We start from the raw sequence: 16,677 nt of genomic DNA on the forward strand, positions 1-16,677 counted from the left end.
CAGAATTCTGAAATATGTTGTTTCCAACCTTTATTATTTCAGGCACTTATTTTTCCGCTCACTTTTTTGCCATGCAATAAATCACAGATAATACTTCCGATTTACACCGTTCAAATTTCAACTTGCTTCAAAAATTCACGCTTCCCGTATATATATATATATATCGAAATAAATACGCTATAAGCCATGATTTCAAACAAGTCAAGTTAGCTCAGTGCTTAGAGCAATTGCCTGCCACCATGGAGTATCTGGATTCAAACCCCGCTTCGACCATATTTTAGTACATTTGACGGTTCGATACCAACTGACTATCATATCAGGAAATGTATTATAATTTCATTGAAATGATTTAAACACATGCATTCAAATCTTAGCATTCAACTTTTCAGCATTCCCGCGCAATTTCTGCAGAAATTGCACTTTGTCTAGTCCCACTTGATGTTACTTTGGATGAGTTTGGGAAGCACTTAAGCAGCTTTGACCTCATCTCTTTCAAGCCCGGGTTCAACATCTGCGAATACTAACCTCACAAAAGTGAAAATTCCCACAGACACACGAGAAAATCTTGCAGAAAGCCAAAAGTGAAGCTATTATGCACTTTACACAAAGCAGCATAGAATTTCAGGCCAGAAATGAAAAGAGTCGATTACGTGCCACCATTTGTTTTGTAAGCTACGTCGACTTCACAACTGGACGTCTGCTGAAAGTTTGAGGGTTGCTGCTAATCTCTCGGGATGCGCCGAATCGGTGGCGTCTCTGCAAAGACGAGGTACAAACTCACGTTAAGCGAGTTTGTCAAAGTCTTTTCTGAAAATCCTGCAAGTTCCAAAGTCGACAAACCCTGTAATCCTCAGCAAAGTCCGCCGTCTCGGATCAAGGAGCGCGATAGAAGGTTGGGGGCTTGGCAGGCTTAACCCAGGTTTAATAAGCCCAGCGTGTCCACCCGGTCATGTGACCAGGCCTCAGAGTGCAGTGGAAAGACGCGTCTCGGGCCGCAGAAGAGGCTCACAGATAAAACCTTACAAGAGTAATAAGCAGGTCGGGAGTGAAGATTAGCGCAAGGGGACACACATTCGTCAGACGCGGCCCACCATCGCCAGAATACAACGTGGACACGCTCGAGTGAGTCATGCCCACTCGGGGGGGGGATTTGAAGCGGTGAAGTGAGGATGCTGCCGTATCAAAAGTCCTCGCGAGTGCTTGTGCAAGACCCTGCCGCTCTCAAGAGCTCTCATCCGTTATCTTATCTGCTCTCGACCGCCACTTCATGAAGTTAATATCATATTTTGCCATCCTGGGAGCAGCAACCTTCCGTCATAACTGCGATGCCAGAGGCGAGGATTACAAGGAAAAGAATAAGCAGTTGCTGTGGCAATGCTGTAAAAAAAAAAGAAAAAGAAACGAAACCTCTCAGCCACCCGAGTGCGCAGACACTTCTGCTGAAAACCGAGTTGCAGTTTGACTTCTTAAGAGCCACGTGTGATGCAAAGTCTTCCATTGGGGTGCGCGGGGACTGCGGGGACTGCGGGGAGGCGTCGTCACGGCAAACCTTCAGTCATTCAGACAGTCTAGAAGTCTGCAAAAGCTGCTTCCCACATGCTCGCATGCGGGACCGAGAAGAAAAAGCCTCAGATTCACTCGTCTTTCATTGTGCATGCCAGCGACATCGATCACGCTAAAGTGCCGGGCTCCGGTGGCACCAACAAAAGCAGATGTTGGTGCCACGGCAAGGTGCCCCCTTTCATTTGTCTTTTTCTCGATAGTCCACATCCCCACGGGACAATACGAGCAGGAAGTCGGCTTCAAGCAAGGGGTTCGTGACGGGCTTTTTCTCCACCATCTTTCTTGGCCAAGCAGGCTGTCAGACTTGGGTGGAGCACGGGTTGAGATTGATGGCACTCTGGGAAGGCTATTTTGGGGAAGGCTAACAATGCATTGACGGACGCACGAGCCCCTTTCACACAGGCCAAGGATGCCAGCTTACTTTATTTGCTTTTATCTTTTAACAATTTGTAGGCTGATTAAGCCCAGACTTGTCCCGACCTTCAGCGTGTTTCTTTGATATATGCAGCATTATTCATTCATGGACAAATTGCGAGTATGAATGCACACTGGGCAGCAACAAATGAATCACCCCTTGTGGGATAAATAAAGAGTTCCGAATCTGAAATATGCGTGTTGACTTCAACCCTTAATCGAGCATCAGCAAAAAAATCTGCTAAAATGGTTCGGATGTCAGCGCTAGCATCATAACAGAAGCAGATCGTAAAAAGCCACAATATCAAGATCAACACAAGACTCGTTGCCGATGCCTCATTGTCGGTGATAACTTTCACTGTCCTCGATGTCCACATAAGTCATATCTCAAATGACAAAGCTGCAACGGCTGCGGCAACACATACCACGAACACAGCATTGACGAATAAATGTCAGCCAAATTCTTGTGAAAGGGGCCACAACTTGGATATCAACCACATCGGCCTATTGTTAGAAATAATTCAGTATCAGTTGATGGCCTTGATGGCCCAACATACGACTAAACACTGGATTCCAGGGAGCACCTTGAACCTTTCAACGTGAAAAGGGAATTATGTTCCGCAGCTGTAAATGTCAACCATTTAGAGTATGGCAAGCTAGTATAGAATAGATTTTTTTTTCCCCAAACACAAAGAGGCATATGAAAAATGTCATTCTTATGTGACTCAATCAAATATTTGTTTGTTTGTTTCTCCGGAGACACTTTTTGCTGCTGTTTCTTGGCGCCCACGTGTTTGTGAGGAAAACGCGTCAACGTGCGAGTTGAGGTCATGTCATCAAATTCACCCCAAATCCATAAATCGGGATGACATCGGACAGATTTTTACACGTCTGCAACAATCTGTCTCGTGTTGACTCGCGTCAGGGCTGCCGTCACCGCTCGAGTCTTTCGGATCAACTACGCGTCGGCGCAAGTGTAGTCGATACGCTCAAACGTCAACAGGGTTTGCATCCAGGCCAATTAAGGCAGCACGATTAAAAAGCACGCGGAGGTAATTCTCACCCTGTGACATTTAGATATTGAGCGAGCGCCGCGAAAAGAGACGCTTGCATCTTTAATTGCGTACATGAAACGCATCGATCCGAGCAAACAGCCCCGAGTGCTCGTAAATATGCGAGAGTCAACAGCCCCGGACCGCATTGAAATGCATTTGCTGCACAAACGTGCTGCGGGAGACGTCATTAGCTACTTTTCCATTTACTCGCCAATTCAAGGCTAAGAGCAAATAGACTGCAGCATTCCCCGTAGCAAAGTTTCAGGAAAAGATCAACGCTTCGTGCCAATAAGTACTCGGGTGACTCGATTGTAGACTTTTGACAGCGACGCACACGGCAATGTTTTTGACATTCCGACAGCACCGTCTGCGGTGTGTATGTTTGTGTGCGTGCGTGCGTGCGTGGGGAGCCCACAGCTCAAATGAAGCAGACCTCGACGACGCCGTTTGCACCAATTTGCCGTGAAGCAACCCGAGACAAATCACCGCCACGGAGCCTGCGACTTGTCGGGCAGCACGCCAGGCAGCGCCGACGCTCGCCAGCCAGCGAGGCCGCCCCTTCCTCTGCTCCGGCGGCGTCGGCCTGCCTTCATACTCGTTTCGTTTACAGGCCTCGGACTCGCATCATTTGACACTCGGTGTCAAACTGGGCGGCTACAATAAGCGCAAGGACGAGACAAACGTGACTGACGAGCGATGAATCATTTAAGAAAGAAAACACAACAAATCTCCACAACTGGTCATCAAGAATCAAGGCCTCGAAGGACTCGTAAATGTGGGGTACTGAACAAGAGCCCCCAAAACAGACTTGCTATCACACTCCTGAAATATTTAAAGAAATATTTTCCGCCGCAAATGTATCGATTTGTCAGGGTTGCCTACCATAATGAGAAGTATGAAAAAGTCTCAAGCAGCTGTGTTGGCCATATTGATAAAAGTGGCCTTTTTTTTGCCAAAGGAATTCCATCACATGAGCACAAATTGGAATCAGTCCTGTGAGAAGTTGAGCTAACATTCGCACCACCAACTCCTGCAGGCGCCGTCCTTCTGCTCAGTAGAACCCTTTGTCAAAGACGTCCAGCAGATTTTCAGAGATTGTCCCAGTGCATCAAGTCACACCGACTTGACCGTTAGCCCAACAGGAAGGACACTTGGGCAAACGTCCGCCGTTATTTGGGGTAGCTAACAATTTGAAGTCGCCCCACAAAATCTGCATGAGTAACCGCGGCGACAGTTTCGCCGCAAAGCCGGAAGAAAACCAATTTGCCCGTTTTCAGATGTGGCTGGCAAGCGGAGGGAAGTTTGGCTGTGCAGGAGCAGCGGGACCGACGTGGCTCCGAATGCCGCGGGCGAAAAGCACGGAAGAAAACGAGATGCGGATTCAAACAAGGCTCATTCCGTGTGATGTGAAACGCAGCCGGGCCGTAAGTGGGTGGAATGCCAGACGACTTCCTGTGAGCGTTGATGAGGGCGCTTGGCGGACCCAGCGGCTGTCGTTACTAAAGGGAAACTTTTTTAACTACTTGGTTTTGTCACAAGGCTGGGAAACAACTTCGTCATCTTCGTCTCCCTTGAACACTTTTTGTCCAAAGGGTTCGGGAGACAGAACTCAAAACGTGGGAGCAGGTGGCAAGAACTGCTTTGAAAACACGCAAAAGCAATGATTGCAGGCTGTTTACACACTGATAAGGTTACACACCTCGATTTAGGGATGCACCGATTATCGGCTGGGCTGATTATCGGTGCCGATACGTAGCATTTTGAAAACATCGCCAAACCGTTTTGGCAATCTGAAGGCCGATAAAGCTGGTATTTCGCTGAGCGGCCCCGTGGCTCTTTCCCGACTGCTAATAGCAGGGATGTGATTTGACCAAAGTGAAATTATCTGAAAATTTAGCCGGGGGTCTGGGGGCCGCTGGCACCCAGCTAGGTCCAGGGCAGTGCCCTGGTGGGGGGACAAGGGCCCCCCGGAGCTCATGGGTTTTCCGTGTTTTGAAGTACTTTCAATGCACTCACATGACAAAGAAATAGACAAAACAACAGCATCAATTTTCAATGTATATTGAACTATCCCATATAAAATGGCAGTTTTAGTCAACTCAAAATCAGTCACATTGAAAAACATTGGACTGCCTTTGCTTTTAAAAACTATCACTGAGAATATCATCATATCTAACTAATGTGATTACTAAGTTAACACATAAATAATGTTGAAGAGTTCAAATTTCATGAACAAATAATTGTATCATGACCAAATGAAAAGTAACTCATATTAGAGCATACCACAAATGTCTTTGTTATAGCAGAAGATGTTATCTGTCGGAGTCATGTGCATACACAATGAACTACTAAAAAAAAAAAAAAAATAATCGGAATTTTTTTTTTTGGGGGGGAGATAAAAAAAGCGGAATTCCGCGAATTAGCGGAAAAATCACATCCCTGTAATAGTGTCTGTCTATTTAATTCACCGTCAATTGCTCCGCCTACTTTTACCACCTCCACCCACATACCCAAGTGCGTGTGATGTCATGGCGAAAAGGTCTATAAACGCCGTTTTTATCATCATGACTTACTCCTCAACAGTTTCCTTGGAGATGAATATTCGTTTTTTTCTTTTTCGCAAGGTCAGATTAGACTCCCAAAACCTTTGCGCATTTATCAACTGGCAGAAGATATAAACGAGGCCTTGCGAAGGAGCGCGTGCGTTGCCGGGCCCGGCGGTGCGGCGGGGCGGCGGGACCATCCATCTCTACTGCTGCGACTACATAATTATGTGCAGTTAAGCATGAGCTTCACTGAGGGCTGAGAAGCTCAGCGGCATCACGGCGGCTTGTCATTACCAGGTCCGTTTGAACCCGGCGCAGAAAAAAGTCGCCCGCAGTTGAGCGCCTGCCAACGGCGCTCATGTGCTCGCGTGGCCTGCCAACTGGCTTCTTTTTCTTTCTTTTTTTTTTTTCCATCTACATCTGACATGAGCACTGTGCGTATATCAGCGGCCGGTGGACGCAGGGAAATATTCTTAGCTTGAGCTATAGAAATGGCGTCTTGCGCGCATTTTGGCATCATGTGACGTGATTGATGTCTATGGGTGCTTCTCAAAACGTATTGGAAATGTTGCAAGCAGAAATTGGAAGTTGCTGAGAAAGCAGGAGTTTCCCGCTCATGACGTCAGCATGAAAATTAAAACACAGCTGACGGCTGCGCCACGCTAGTATTTGTCTGCCTGAAAACAAGCAAAAGTTTGTAAGTTGGAACTGCAATTTTTGGGTTTCTTTGTTAAATTTGTTTTTTTTTTTTCTAGCTGTGGCTAGACATAACAAAACAAGTTTATCTTGGACATTATCTTTGGTCATTTTGAGCTTCCCTTCCAGAATGTTTTTTTTTTTTATTCTTGAATTATGACAATTCATTTGACAAAGAAAATTACTTGACGAATCTTTTAATATATCTTGCTAAGAAATTGTAATTGAATTTCAATGAATTGCACAGCCCTTATTAGCCAAGTGTCCAGTATTAAAATTGGAACGCAATCGGACAAAAAATGATTGTCTTTGCAAGACCTGTGAAAATATGAAAATGGGTCAACTGACTCAATTCACTTTTTTTTTCAAAGCAAAATGGCCACACACAAAAAAGGAGGGGGAAGTTTGGTTAAAAAAATTTTTTTTTAGCAAAACTACCAAAAAGTGACCGCTTCAAAGCGAGACTTTTTATGTGGGTCGACCCGTGGAGGACACGCTTAACACATTTCAATGTACTCAATCAAACAACTCTGTCTTCATTTTTTGTCAAATGTCAAATCCATGACCTGCAACTACAAGCAGACAAAAGAACGGATGAGTTTGCGGTTCAACTGACTTCCAATTTCTACTCATGCCAAAGTTACCAAATACGTTTCTTTTCCCTACACAGCGACTTTTTGGTCATCCGATCTGATGTGTCTCATGTTGCTCCATTTAAGTCCAACGAGTGAAAGCCAGTCGAGCCTGGGCGACACCTTTAATCCTAAAAAAAAAAACATGCGGGTCCGACCTCACAACGGATCAGGTCCGACCTCACATGTGATTCTCGCCTTTTCTCATCTTGATGACATTACAAGCAACGGGCTGGCGACGGGCCTCGGGCCACGCCAGAGGAATGCTTGATATCGGAGCCGTCGTCGTACTCGGGCCGTCGAGAGAGCGGCAGGATATCAAGAAAGTCAAGAGATGACCTCCACGCTATGCAAGTCTTAACACAATCACAAGAACTTATGACCACATAATTTCACTCAATAAATGCTTCATTGATTTCTGCTGAACAATTATTTAACAGCACCAATAATTGATAGATTCATGCACACATACGGGCCAAAATATAACTATTATTTGATATGCACATTGAAGACTGAAGCCGTATTAAAAGCCTGACTGAAAAAAAAGTGACATTTGAGTGAGGACATTTAAAGAACTTCTTAAGGGTTAAAGACGAGATTTAAAAGTTCATAACCACCTCGCTAACAAAGAGCAGAAGTTACGGCAAAACAGAAAGGCCTTTGTTCCCATTGTGGCTCCTGACCACCTACTAAGGGCCCTTTAGAGAAGCGCTCACCCTGGAACGATCAGGCGACCCCCCCCCCCCCCCACTCCCAAGACTCCGCAGGCCTACGGAGAGCACTGGGCCAAACACATCCTGCCCATCTCCTCAGAGATTATCCAAGTCAATGAGCACATTGATGCCAGAAAACATTGGGGGGGGGGGCTGGGAACCGGACCCGCCTATTCAGAACTTCCAGCAGAAAGCCCCGAAGGAGGAGATAAGAAGACACGCTGCACTTACTGGCGACTTCCAGCGAGGCGTTGTGGCTGACGGCCTCGCCAAGGTAGTTGCGGGCAACGCAGACGTAGGAGCCCTCGTCGGGCTTGCTGCGCCGGCCGTGCACGATGCGCAGGAAGAAGAGCGAGCCGCTGGGCAGCAGCATGCGGTGCGAGCGCGGGTCGTCCCGGTCCGTCTCCACCCGCTCGCCATCCTTGTACCACTCCACGGTGGGCGAGGGCCGACCCTCCGCCTTACAGTTGAGGGTGGCCGGCTCGCCTTTGGAGACAATCAGGTCGGACGGATGCTCCACGATGCGGGGCGGCGTGTCCTCTTGGCGCAGACGGGATCCTGGAACAACAACATTTAGCGTTAAGCCTGTAAACATGCGCACGGACACCAAGTTAATTCCTTCCGTAATTAACAAATTCACCTATTTACATTTTTGTGGTCTTCTTGAAAGACCCGCGATGCCTGCTCAGTTTGAACGAGGGATGCACCAAAACATCGGTGGCCGATAATTATCGTCAATTATCGACCGATTTGACATCTTACAGATTTGAAGCAGAGCTACCAATAAAATTCAGCTTTATGGAGCTTTACACAGTGTTTCAATGCATTTGAAATGCTTTGATGAAGCCTCTCAACTGCAGACAACGGTTGAAGAAATGATAGTTATTACAAAAACGGCCAGCAGGTGGCAGCAGAGCAAAAGAGATCAATCAGGGCCATGTTGACAAAAGCTCATTTACCCTCAGTTCTAAACAGATTTGTGAATAATGATGAAACTATTTTCTAATTCTAATTGCTAAATATAACATTTTTTTTCCTGATGATAGAAGAGACTTTTTTTTGGCCTTTCAAAATCAGTCAAAATCCAGTAAAACAGCCGGGAGTGAAGAGGGTTGCGTCTGTGAAAAGCTGCGAGTGAATGAGTTAACCACCTGTGACTCAACATTCTCAACTCGGTCAGATGATTCATGCGCTATCCTGAAACATTGGCTGATGATATTCTTAAATGTAATGATTAATCGATGACACGTTTGGAAAGTGAAACCTTGATAACGGTCGGTGGTATTCAAACGTCTGACCTTGTTGACCTGAGCTTTCAGATATCTGTGTTTCATGATCAGTCATCAAAGTTTGCCGCGATGCTCCGCCCACACTCGATGACAAACACAAGATCATATGTTGGGTTTACTTGGTATAAATGAATCGCCAATTGATCAAATCTCTACGACACGTTCGTCTCTGAAGGGCTGCTGTGAAATAGACGCAACCCTAAAATGTCCGCTTCAAAACAAAATGGCAGACTTTGTCTTTTCAGGCATGGCTTGGTGAGTCTTTCTAAAGATAAAGTACCACTGATTGTCTAAGTGGGGTGAAATTTGTTCTCTGCATTTGACCCATCCCCTGAGGGAGCGGTGAGCAGCAGCAGGACCTTGCGCTCGGGGATCATTTGGTGATCTAACCCCCCAATTCCAACCCGTAATACGAGTCTTGACCCGGCCGGGGATTGAACCCACAACCTCCCAGTCTCAAGGCGGACACTCTACCACTAGGTCACTGAGTTGCTATTATTGTAGGTCTACTAATAATAGATATTACTGGCAAATATCATGTTGCTAAGTGAAATTGTCTTTGACATTATGGAACGTTCTTGAGTTGAGTGTTCAAAAGATTTCCATTTCTTGCGATTTCATGTTGTACATTTCTCTAACATTATACTAATTCAAATTTTGTATCAATCTGTGGGGGGGGGGGGGGGGGTGATGCCCCCCAGGAATTGGTGATAACAACCCTGAAAGATGGAGGACTTCCTTTATTGTATTTTTGGCCATGGCTTCTTGAGACCTTTTTGTGGGTCTGGTCATGATGAGACATTGGTACCAAATTTCACATTGATAGGTAAATCAGGGGCTAAATTTAATTAATAAATAAAAAAGCCTCAAAGGCATTATTCAGATTTTTTTTTGGGGGGGGGGGGGGGGGCTAGGTTTAAACAACCACTCCTTCCAACTGTAGATTTCACCAGGATGAACACATCTTGTGAGCTTTTGAGTTTAGGTGATCCTTCATCAAAAGTGATCTTATCATTAGTTTGAATGCGCGTGACCTTTAATGACAGAAACGGTCCGTTTGATAGCGCTCCGGTCATGTGCCTCGCAGATGAAACGGTGCGGCGGAGGGCAGCGGCGGCAGCGGCGGCAGCGGCGCACCTTGAAAGCAAAAGGAAATGAAGTGATAGCAGATAAGAGCAGGATGCGCGCGTGTGTTGCTTGGTGACAAAAAGGAGCGGCGAACTGGAACCGCACCGAAGGGGCCTCTTAACACCTCCGCGTTATCTCGGGTCAAACGACTCGCCGACTAGTCGGCTGTGGCGAGCCAACCTGCTTTAGATGCTAATTAGCTTCCCGGTGGTGCTTCCACTCAGAATAGCAGCCAAAAGTAGCCCCCGATTTCACCCCCGCCCACCTTTCAAGTCGCCATATCTGCCAGCGCTGGCCTTTGGAACGCATTCAGCGCCAATTAAAAAGAGTCCGGTCTAATTGGAGGCTTGCCTTTCATTTAGCCGGCGTGTTGTGACACTGCCATACTGCCTGCCTGCCGCCCCCACCAGCTTCCCCCATCCTGTTTGCCCCGTGCCCCCCCCCCCCCATTAACTACCGCTGCTGAGGAAGGCATCTTTTTCATTTCCAAGTCGTCAGCATAATTAGGGACAGCGCCGCAGTAAGATTAATCACTTCAACGCAAGGAAGCGCGGCGGTGGCGCCCGCTGCCACACATTGTCGTTAATGCACCGCCGCAATACTTAAGAGGCATGATAGTAGCTATAATTATTATCAGAGCTATCATCAAATGCGATTCAATGTTTTTCTCTCTCTGGCAGCTGCGAGTTGCCTTTCATGCACCAGCGCAAACGCGCCGCCATGTGTTTTCGATCAACTCTTCCTAAAGCATGGCTGCAGCTTTGGAAAAAAGATGTCAGTAGGGCAGACCGTCGCTATTAATATCGCTACCGGGCAGCGGACTAACTCAAAGGACGACGGGGGCAAATAAACTAACATTCAGTTAGCAGATCTTTGAATTCGAAACGGAACGTTTAGAGATACGAGTCCCGAATCTCAAGACAAAGTCCGAGACAGACAGACCAGTGCTCCAGAAAGAGCTTCGGGACACGTAGCAAGAAAACAAGTCTTGGATCTCTAGACCATGTGGAAGATGAACCAAAGCTGTAGAAAGAGCTTCGGGACAACAAAGCAGTGAAACAAGTCCGGAATCCCAAGACAACGTCCAAAAACAGACCAAAGCTCCAGAAAGAAGAAATGGAGCTGAAGACGTGAATCTTTGATGGGCTCCCTTGGAAAGGGAGACGAGGGAAATCTCATTTATGTTTATAAAAAGACATTTGTATGCTTCACTGTATTTCGACCTTATCTTAGAACTGATGCTATGCTAATTTGTACTTAGTATTCACAATGTCTGATGACTGCGCTCAGCGTCGGATGATAACAATCTGCAAATAAAAAAAAGCACCCGTCTGAAAATAACTCGCCTGTTCATTGAGCCGGGGAAAAGCTACAGACGGTGAAAAAGGGGCGGGACAAGAAAGTGGAGAGGTTGCAATTCGACATTGCGAACGCAAAATGCAAATCAGAAGAATCCCTGAATTAGAAAGTGCAAGGCAAGACAAGCAGAGGAAGACCAAGCGTCACCTGTGCAAGCTGGTTGGTTGTTCACAGGTCATGAGCTCGAAACCTCACATGTTGGTACCGTCATAAAACCAAGACCCTCTGCACTAGGATTAGATAGTCAGTCATTGTTAAAAACAATGATTGGTTTGAAGAGCTCCGCCAATAACTTCCCACTCCTCGCTTCCCCTCTCCCCGACTTAAGATGGCTCCTCTCTAATTTGGAGCCTCAAGTTTGGGGTTTTGCAGGGGCGCCGTTGGGAAGCATGCGTGGGCTGCTATTGGATCGGCGATGACGATATCGCACCGCAGTTCTCCTCCAAACAATTATTTGGGAGGGACAGAAATAAACAACAAGTTGGGAGGTGATCACATGTTTCTGTCATGCTCCGCCTCCAAAGAATGATGAAAAAATTGAATGTTTTGAAATTTCCCATCAACCAACTGTCTCGTTTACATCGTTTTTGTGTGCTAGCAATCAGACAAGATCTCATAAACGGCTCCATCTTGGAACAACCTTGAAAAAGCTGAAATGATGCGAGTTATAAGACTTTTGCATTTTATGGCAAGAAGTCAAACTTTGACGTCACGCTACGTCGACACGCAATTCGTGTTGTGGTCAAAACCGCACCAACAGAGACCGAGACAAGAACGTACTGAGACTGAGACAAGACCGAAACGACCACTCTCTTTTTTTTTCCATTATGTTAGCAACAAAACCAAATTCTGCTTGGCTGTTTTTGAAATAGTACAATGAAAAAAAATGTCAAATTGAAGTGAATTTGTTTCACTTGTGACCACAGTAGGCCTGGCCTGGTCTTGACGGGTCTTGATCAGAAATCCCGAGTCTGTCCTGTACAAGACCAAGACAAGACAGAGTTAGTACTAAAAGCCAGTCCAGGGTGTGCCAGACCTCTGGCCCAAAATCCTCTGGATCCTCCAGCGCACCCGTGACCCGAATGAAGATAAGCGGTTTCAAATGGATGAACGCACCTGCAGAATGTGGTGAGCTTTTGCAAATGGGAAGTGCCTCAAAATCGATCGTCTTTGTTGCAATTTCAAGAGGACTGCTGTGCTCGGCCGGGCCGAAAAATATTCTGGCTGACACTCGCAAATGTGTTTGTGAGCGGATTCCACAGCGTGTTTGGGTGCCGGGTATCGGTTACACAATGCTGTTCTACTCGCTTTGTGCCCCTCAATGAATTCACTGGGCGCCCCCGTTGAGTGACCTGGGTTACTTCAGCACCATTACCCCCTCACCGGGGGGATGAAAGGGGGGGGGGGGCCAGCACAGGGTGGGGGCGATGGCTGTGTCCAGGCGCTCGGTGCAGGTGCATGCGGGCAGAAGCCGCACGCAATCTGCATGTGGGCCGCCTCCAGTTCTCTCGCCGTTATTCCTTCCCCATCCTTTCTCTTCCATGGCTGCTTCCAAATGCCTGCCTTTGGATTTTCTAGCGCCCCCCCACCCTCACCCTCCTTTCTCCCTTCTAACTCCTTCCCTTGCTGCTTCTCTGCTTTTGTGCGATGAGCTAATGCAACAGCCAGCCTACCCGCAGGGAAGCTGGAACTTCTACTGCAAGGATCCGATCGATCTCGGCCTCGGGCAAAAGATTCTGCTTTCCAACTCGTCGGAGCGTCCCCTTACTTTTTTTTCCCCTTTACTCTCTCGCGCACACAGAAAGTCAAAGAAAGGGGAGGCTTGAGGGAGTTCATTAAGAAAAGCCACAGTTCTTCTCTGTAAACGAAGGCGGTGAGTCGAACCGCGGGATGTTAAGCAGAGCCCGAACCCAGACGCTGACCCGTCTTGCTAAACACCCCCAAGTTATTTTGCCCAACATGGACATTTTAAGCAACACTTGGATAACGATAAACAAGATACAACCAAGTGATTTCGAACCGTCTGCGTGATCAGTTTAGAGAACAGAGTTTACGGTCTGGAAATCTTTAAGGACTTGCCATGAGTCCAAAAGCCTTGAGACACACGACGGACAGAAAATACGTAGTGAACTGCTTATTGCATTTCACTGCAGGGATTTAGTGCATTGACACCAAGGTGGAAGGTTTGAAGGACTTGCCCTCGAACCAAAGTCTTCGGGACTCAATTTGGACGGAAAATAGGGAAACTGTTCAGGACAGAGGCCAGTTGGCAGCAGGGCAGACGAAACCATTTCCCAGTGAGGAGTCATAAAAGTCATTAATATTAATGAATGTTTCCCGAGTTTGCGGTTTATTGCTTTTGTGCAAGGTGGCCGTTACTATTTATAGCAATCGAGAGGAACCGAGAGGAACCGAGTCATCCCGTTCGTCATCAGATCATGCGTGCTGCGTGTGCCTATGCATGGCTAACGATGCTATGGGCTAGTTTTCAACTCAGTGGATTATTTCCAAGCATCGTGTTCACAGGCATTTGTTGTGCTTTTTGACTTTGAAAATGATTTCTCATTTGTCCTCTTTATTTCTATTGTGCACTGTATTGGTATCTTTAATAACTGGTGAGCGGAGTGAATTCTCAATTGGTACCTGTCAAAAAGGAAAAAACAAAAAAAAAGGTTGGAAATGGAACCAAACGTGTCTCATATTCATTGTATCTATTAAAGCATACAACACGACAGGGGTAGACATTTATGTCGCCATTCAGGAAATGAATAAAAGTAATCAAAGAAAAAAAGAGCCCGTGGACCGCATGCTGAGCAAACCGACTCTGTCAGGACTGGGGTCGCCCCTTCAAGACATGACGCGCAATTAAAAGCTAACCGAGGCCCTCCAGCGACAGCGCGGCGGTCCGAATCTTTTGCTAATTAGTCTCAGCTGAATTCATCAACATGAAAAGGGGCCAAAAGAGGACAAAGAAGAACTGATGGCAGTAACGGGTTCTGGTCCAATGATTTTTTTTTTTTTCCAAGCTCTTCATCACAGCTTCTATCTTGGCTGAGGAAAAGACAATGACGCCATTTGCATTATTCTTGAGAGTCCAATCTGCTTCCTGGTAGGATGAAACGTCTGCGAATACGCCATTTTTAGGGTGAGCAGATTTTCAAAATGAAAAACCAGGACGAAGTCTAGCCTGATAGCTAACGTCGGTTCTATAAGATGTTCTCAGCATCAAAAGCGCATGCCCCGTTCCATTGATCTGAGCAACAGAAAATTCGATTAGCCGGAACCGACCTCAAAGAAAAACTGCCGTTCTGATACGTCGCCCTCCCAACCCATTTACCGCACGTGAAATTCAGAACCAGCGCTTGCGAAGAAAGCTCAAATCTCCATTTGCGCCGTTTGCCCAGCTTGCGCAAAAATGACAAAGTGACATAAGTAAGGATGTATTTTCTAGTTGTGCCATTGAAGAACATTCTTTTGCCAGCCGGAAATATGTGTGACGTCATCGTGACAAGCTTTCAAACGGACCGGAACAAAGCATCTCTGCCCTGTAAAATAGGTTTCATTTCCATCATAAACGCACTCAAGGTAATCACATAAAAAGGCCCGCCGCCTCCTGGAACCCGAGCCACCTGGAGGCCGAGCCACCTGGAACCCGAGCCACCTGTCAGAAGTCCCGCTGATACGCAATATGGATCCCTGATAAGGAATGCCCAGCACAGTAGAGCGCCGCATATCTACAGGGCCCATTAATGCGTGATTAGGGGATTTAAGAGGGATTTATGGTGCCGATAAGCGCAGAGGGCGCGTCCCTCTCGGGGTTGGACCCGAGCCGCGAGAGGACGCCGCCAAGGAGAGAGCGGCGAAAAGACCAGAACGCAAAAAGCTTTTAAGCATTTTGGGCGCACACACGCGGAATGAGTGGACATCAGAGCTTTTTTTTTTTTTTCCTCCTTTAATGCTTTGACACAAGACTATCAGTTACAGTGCTAAGAGGCAGGATTAAAGCCTCCGGTGCGAATGTGTGCCGTGGGTCAATAGGTCGGGCGAGGTGAGCTGATGGATATCTTTACGGCTTCTTTCCGTCCTCATCTCTTTGTTTCCTAATCGACTCGGCTGCTCTCACTCATGAGTGGCAACGTATTGGATTACAAAAACGCCGGCGTTTTTATTCCAATTGACTGATTTTGTCACCTGAAGATGATCTCTGCCTACTGCCTGCCCTGCTTTGCATTGGCAAGTAGACAATAGCATGTTGAGTCTTAAAGTTGGAAGAGCCTCGGGCTTGAAAAGCCACTCTGGTTGTTCTGTTCATTTTCAGTTGATCGTATTTTGGTAAAAATGGTAAAACGACCAATATGGTCGTTATTGTTGGAGGACTTGTTGACCAAAACGTACTTTTGGAATAGTCTGAACTCTGCTAAGCCGATTGTATGCAAGAGTGTCTTGGCTTGTGAACGGCCAAATTTAGAAAACAAAAACGTTTGCAAGGAGCTTCAATCGTGATTATGATGCTATGTTGGATTAAGCCGACACATTTGAGGGGCAACTTCAACTCCCAATTTCAATGAAAACTTCCATTTTAAGAGATTTTACAACCGTCTTTTTAGAAGCGTCCCAGGGTTGAGTTTCTTGCAGAATGCAGCGCGAGTTTGCCCATTTTTGTTTCAAGCAGTCATTTTGGCCATTTCTGGCCGCCTTTTCAAAAGTCAACTTGTCTTTGAGATTTTGTCTGATTGCCTACTAAGCGTGTTCCAAATACACGCGACAGATGAGCAAAGCAAAAATTGGCAAAGAAACCATTTTTGGTGCTACACAACAAACGCTTCTGCGCTGGCTCTTGGTGGAAGGTGAACCCAAGCGTGGCACCAAAGGACAGCTGCACATTAAACACATTATTTCATATTTGAGAGCGCTGACAATCGAATTCATTCGTTTGGCCTTTGGCGTAATGAATTCTTGGACCGCCGCGGCGTCCTTATGTGCCTTTTCCCCGTCCCCTCGGATCATCCTGAGACTCGTTTGTCATGTGCAATAAAGAGCTGACAAACGCGCTGATTACGCCATAAACAAGAAGCGGCGCTGCCTCCTTGCAGGTTTGCACCTTCAACACCTGGGGGGGGGCCTCAGCATTTGTTATAATTACTCCGGAGAAGCGGCAAGGACGGGCCCCATGTCAGTCACTTTCCTTCAACGCTTAGCTTAGCTACATAGACAGACGGGTGTTGTGGGTAAAAACACTTATACAGTCATGAATTCCCAACGGAATCCATTTGTGGAAGACT

The 16,677-nt window shown here is 46.6% G+C and overlaps 1 protein-coding gene across 2 annotated transcripts in view; it reads right to left on the reverse strand.

Annotated features, from left to right (window-relative positions):
* robo1 (roundabout, axon guidance receptor, homolog 1 (Drosophila)) overlaps positions 1 to 16,677 on the reverse strand; it is a 251,878-nt gene that overhangs the window by 122,373 nt on the left and 112,828 nt on the right. For both annotated transcript variants that reach the window (XM_077565322.1, XM_077565323.1), the window contains one exon: positions 7,851 to 8,177. In XM_077565322.1, the coding sequence (XP_077421448.1) occupies positions 7,851 to 8,177 (327 nt within the window). The remainder of the gene's footprint in view (positions 1 to 7,850; positions 8,178 to 16,677) is intronic.

The sequence above is a fragment of the Vanacampus margaritifer genome, chromosome 5 (assembly GCF_051991255.1).
Source record: "Vanacampus margaritifer isolate UIUO_Vmar chromosome 5, RoL_Vmar_1.0, whole genome shotgun sequence".
Classification (NCBI taxonomy): Eukaryota; Metazoa; Chordata; class Actinopteri; order Syngnathiformes; family Syngnathidae; genus Vanacampus; species Vanacampus margaritifer.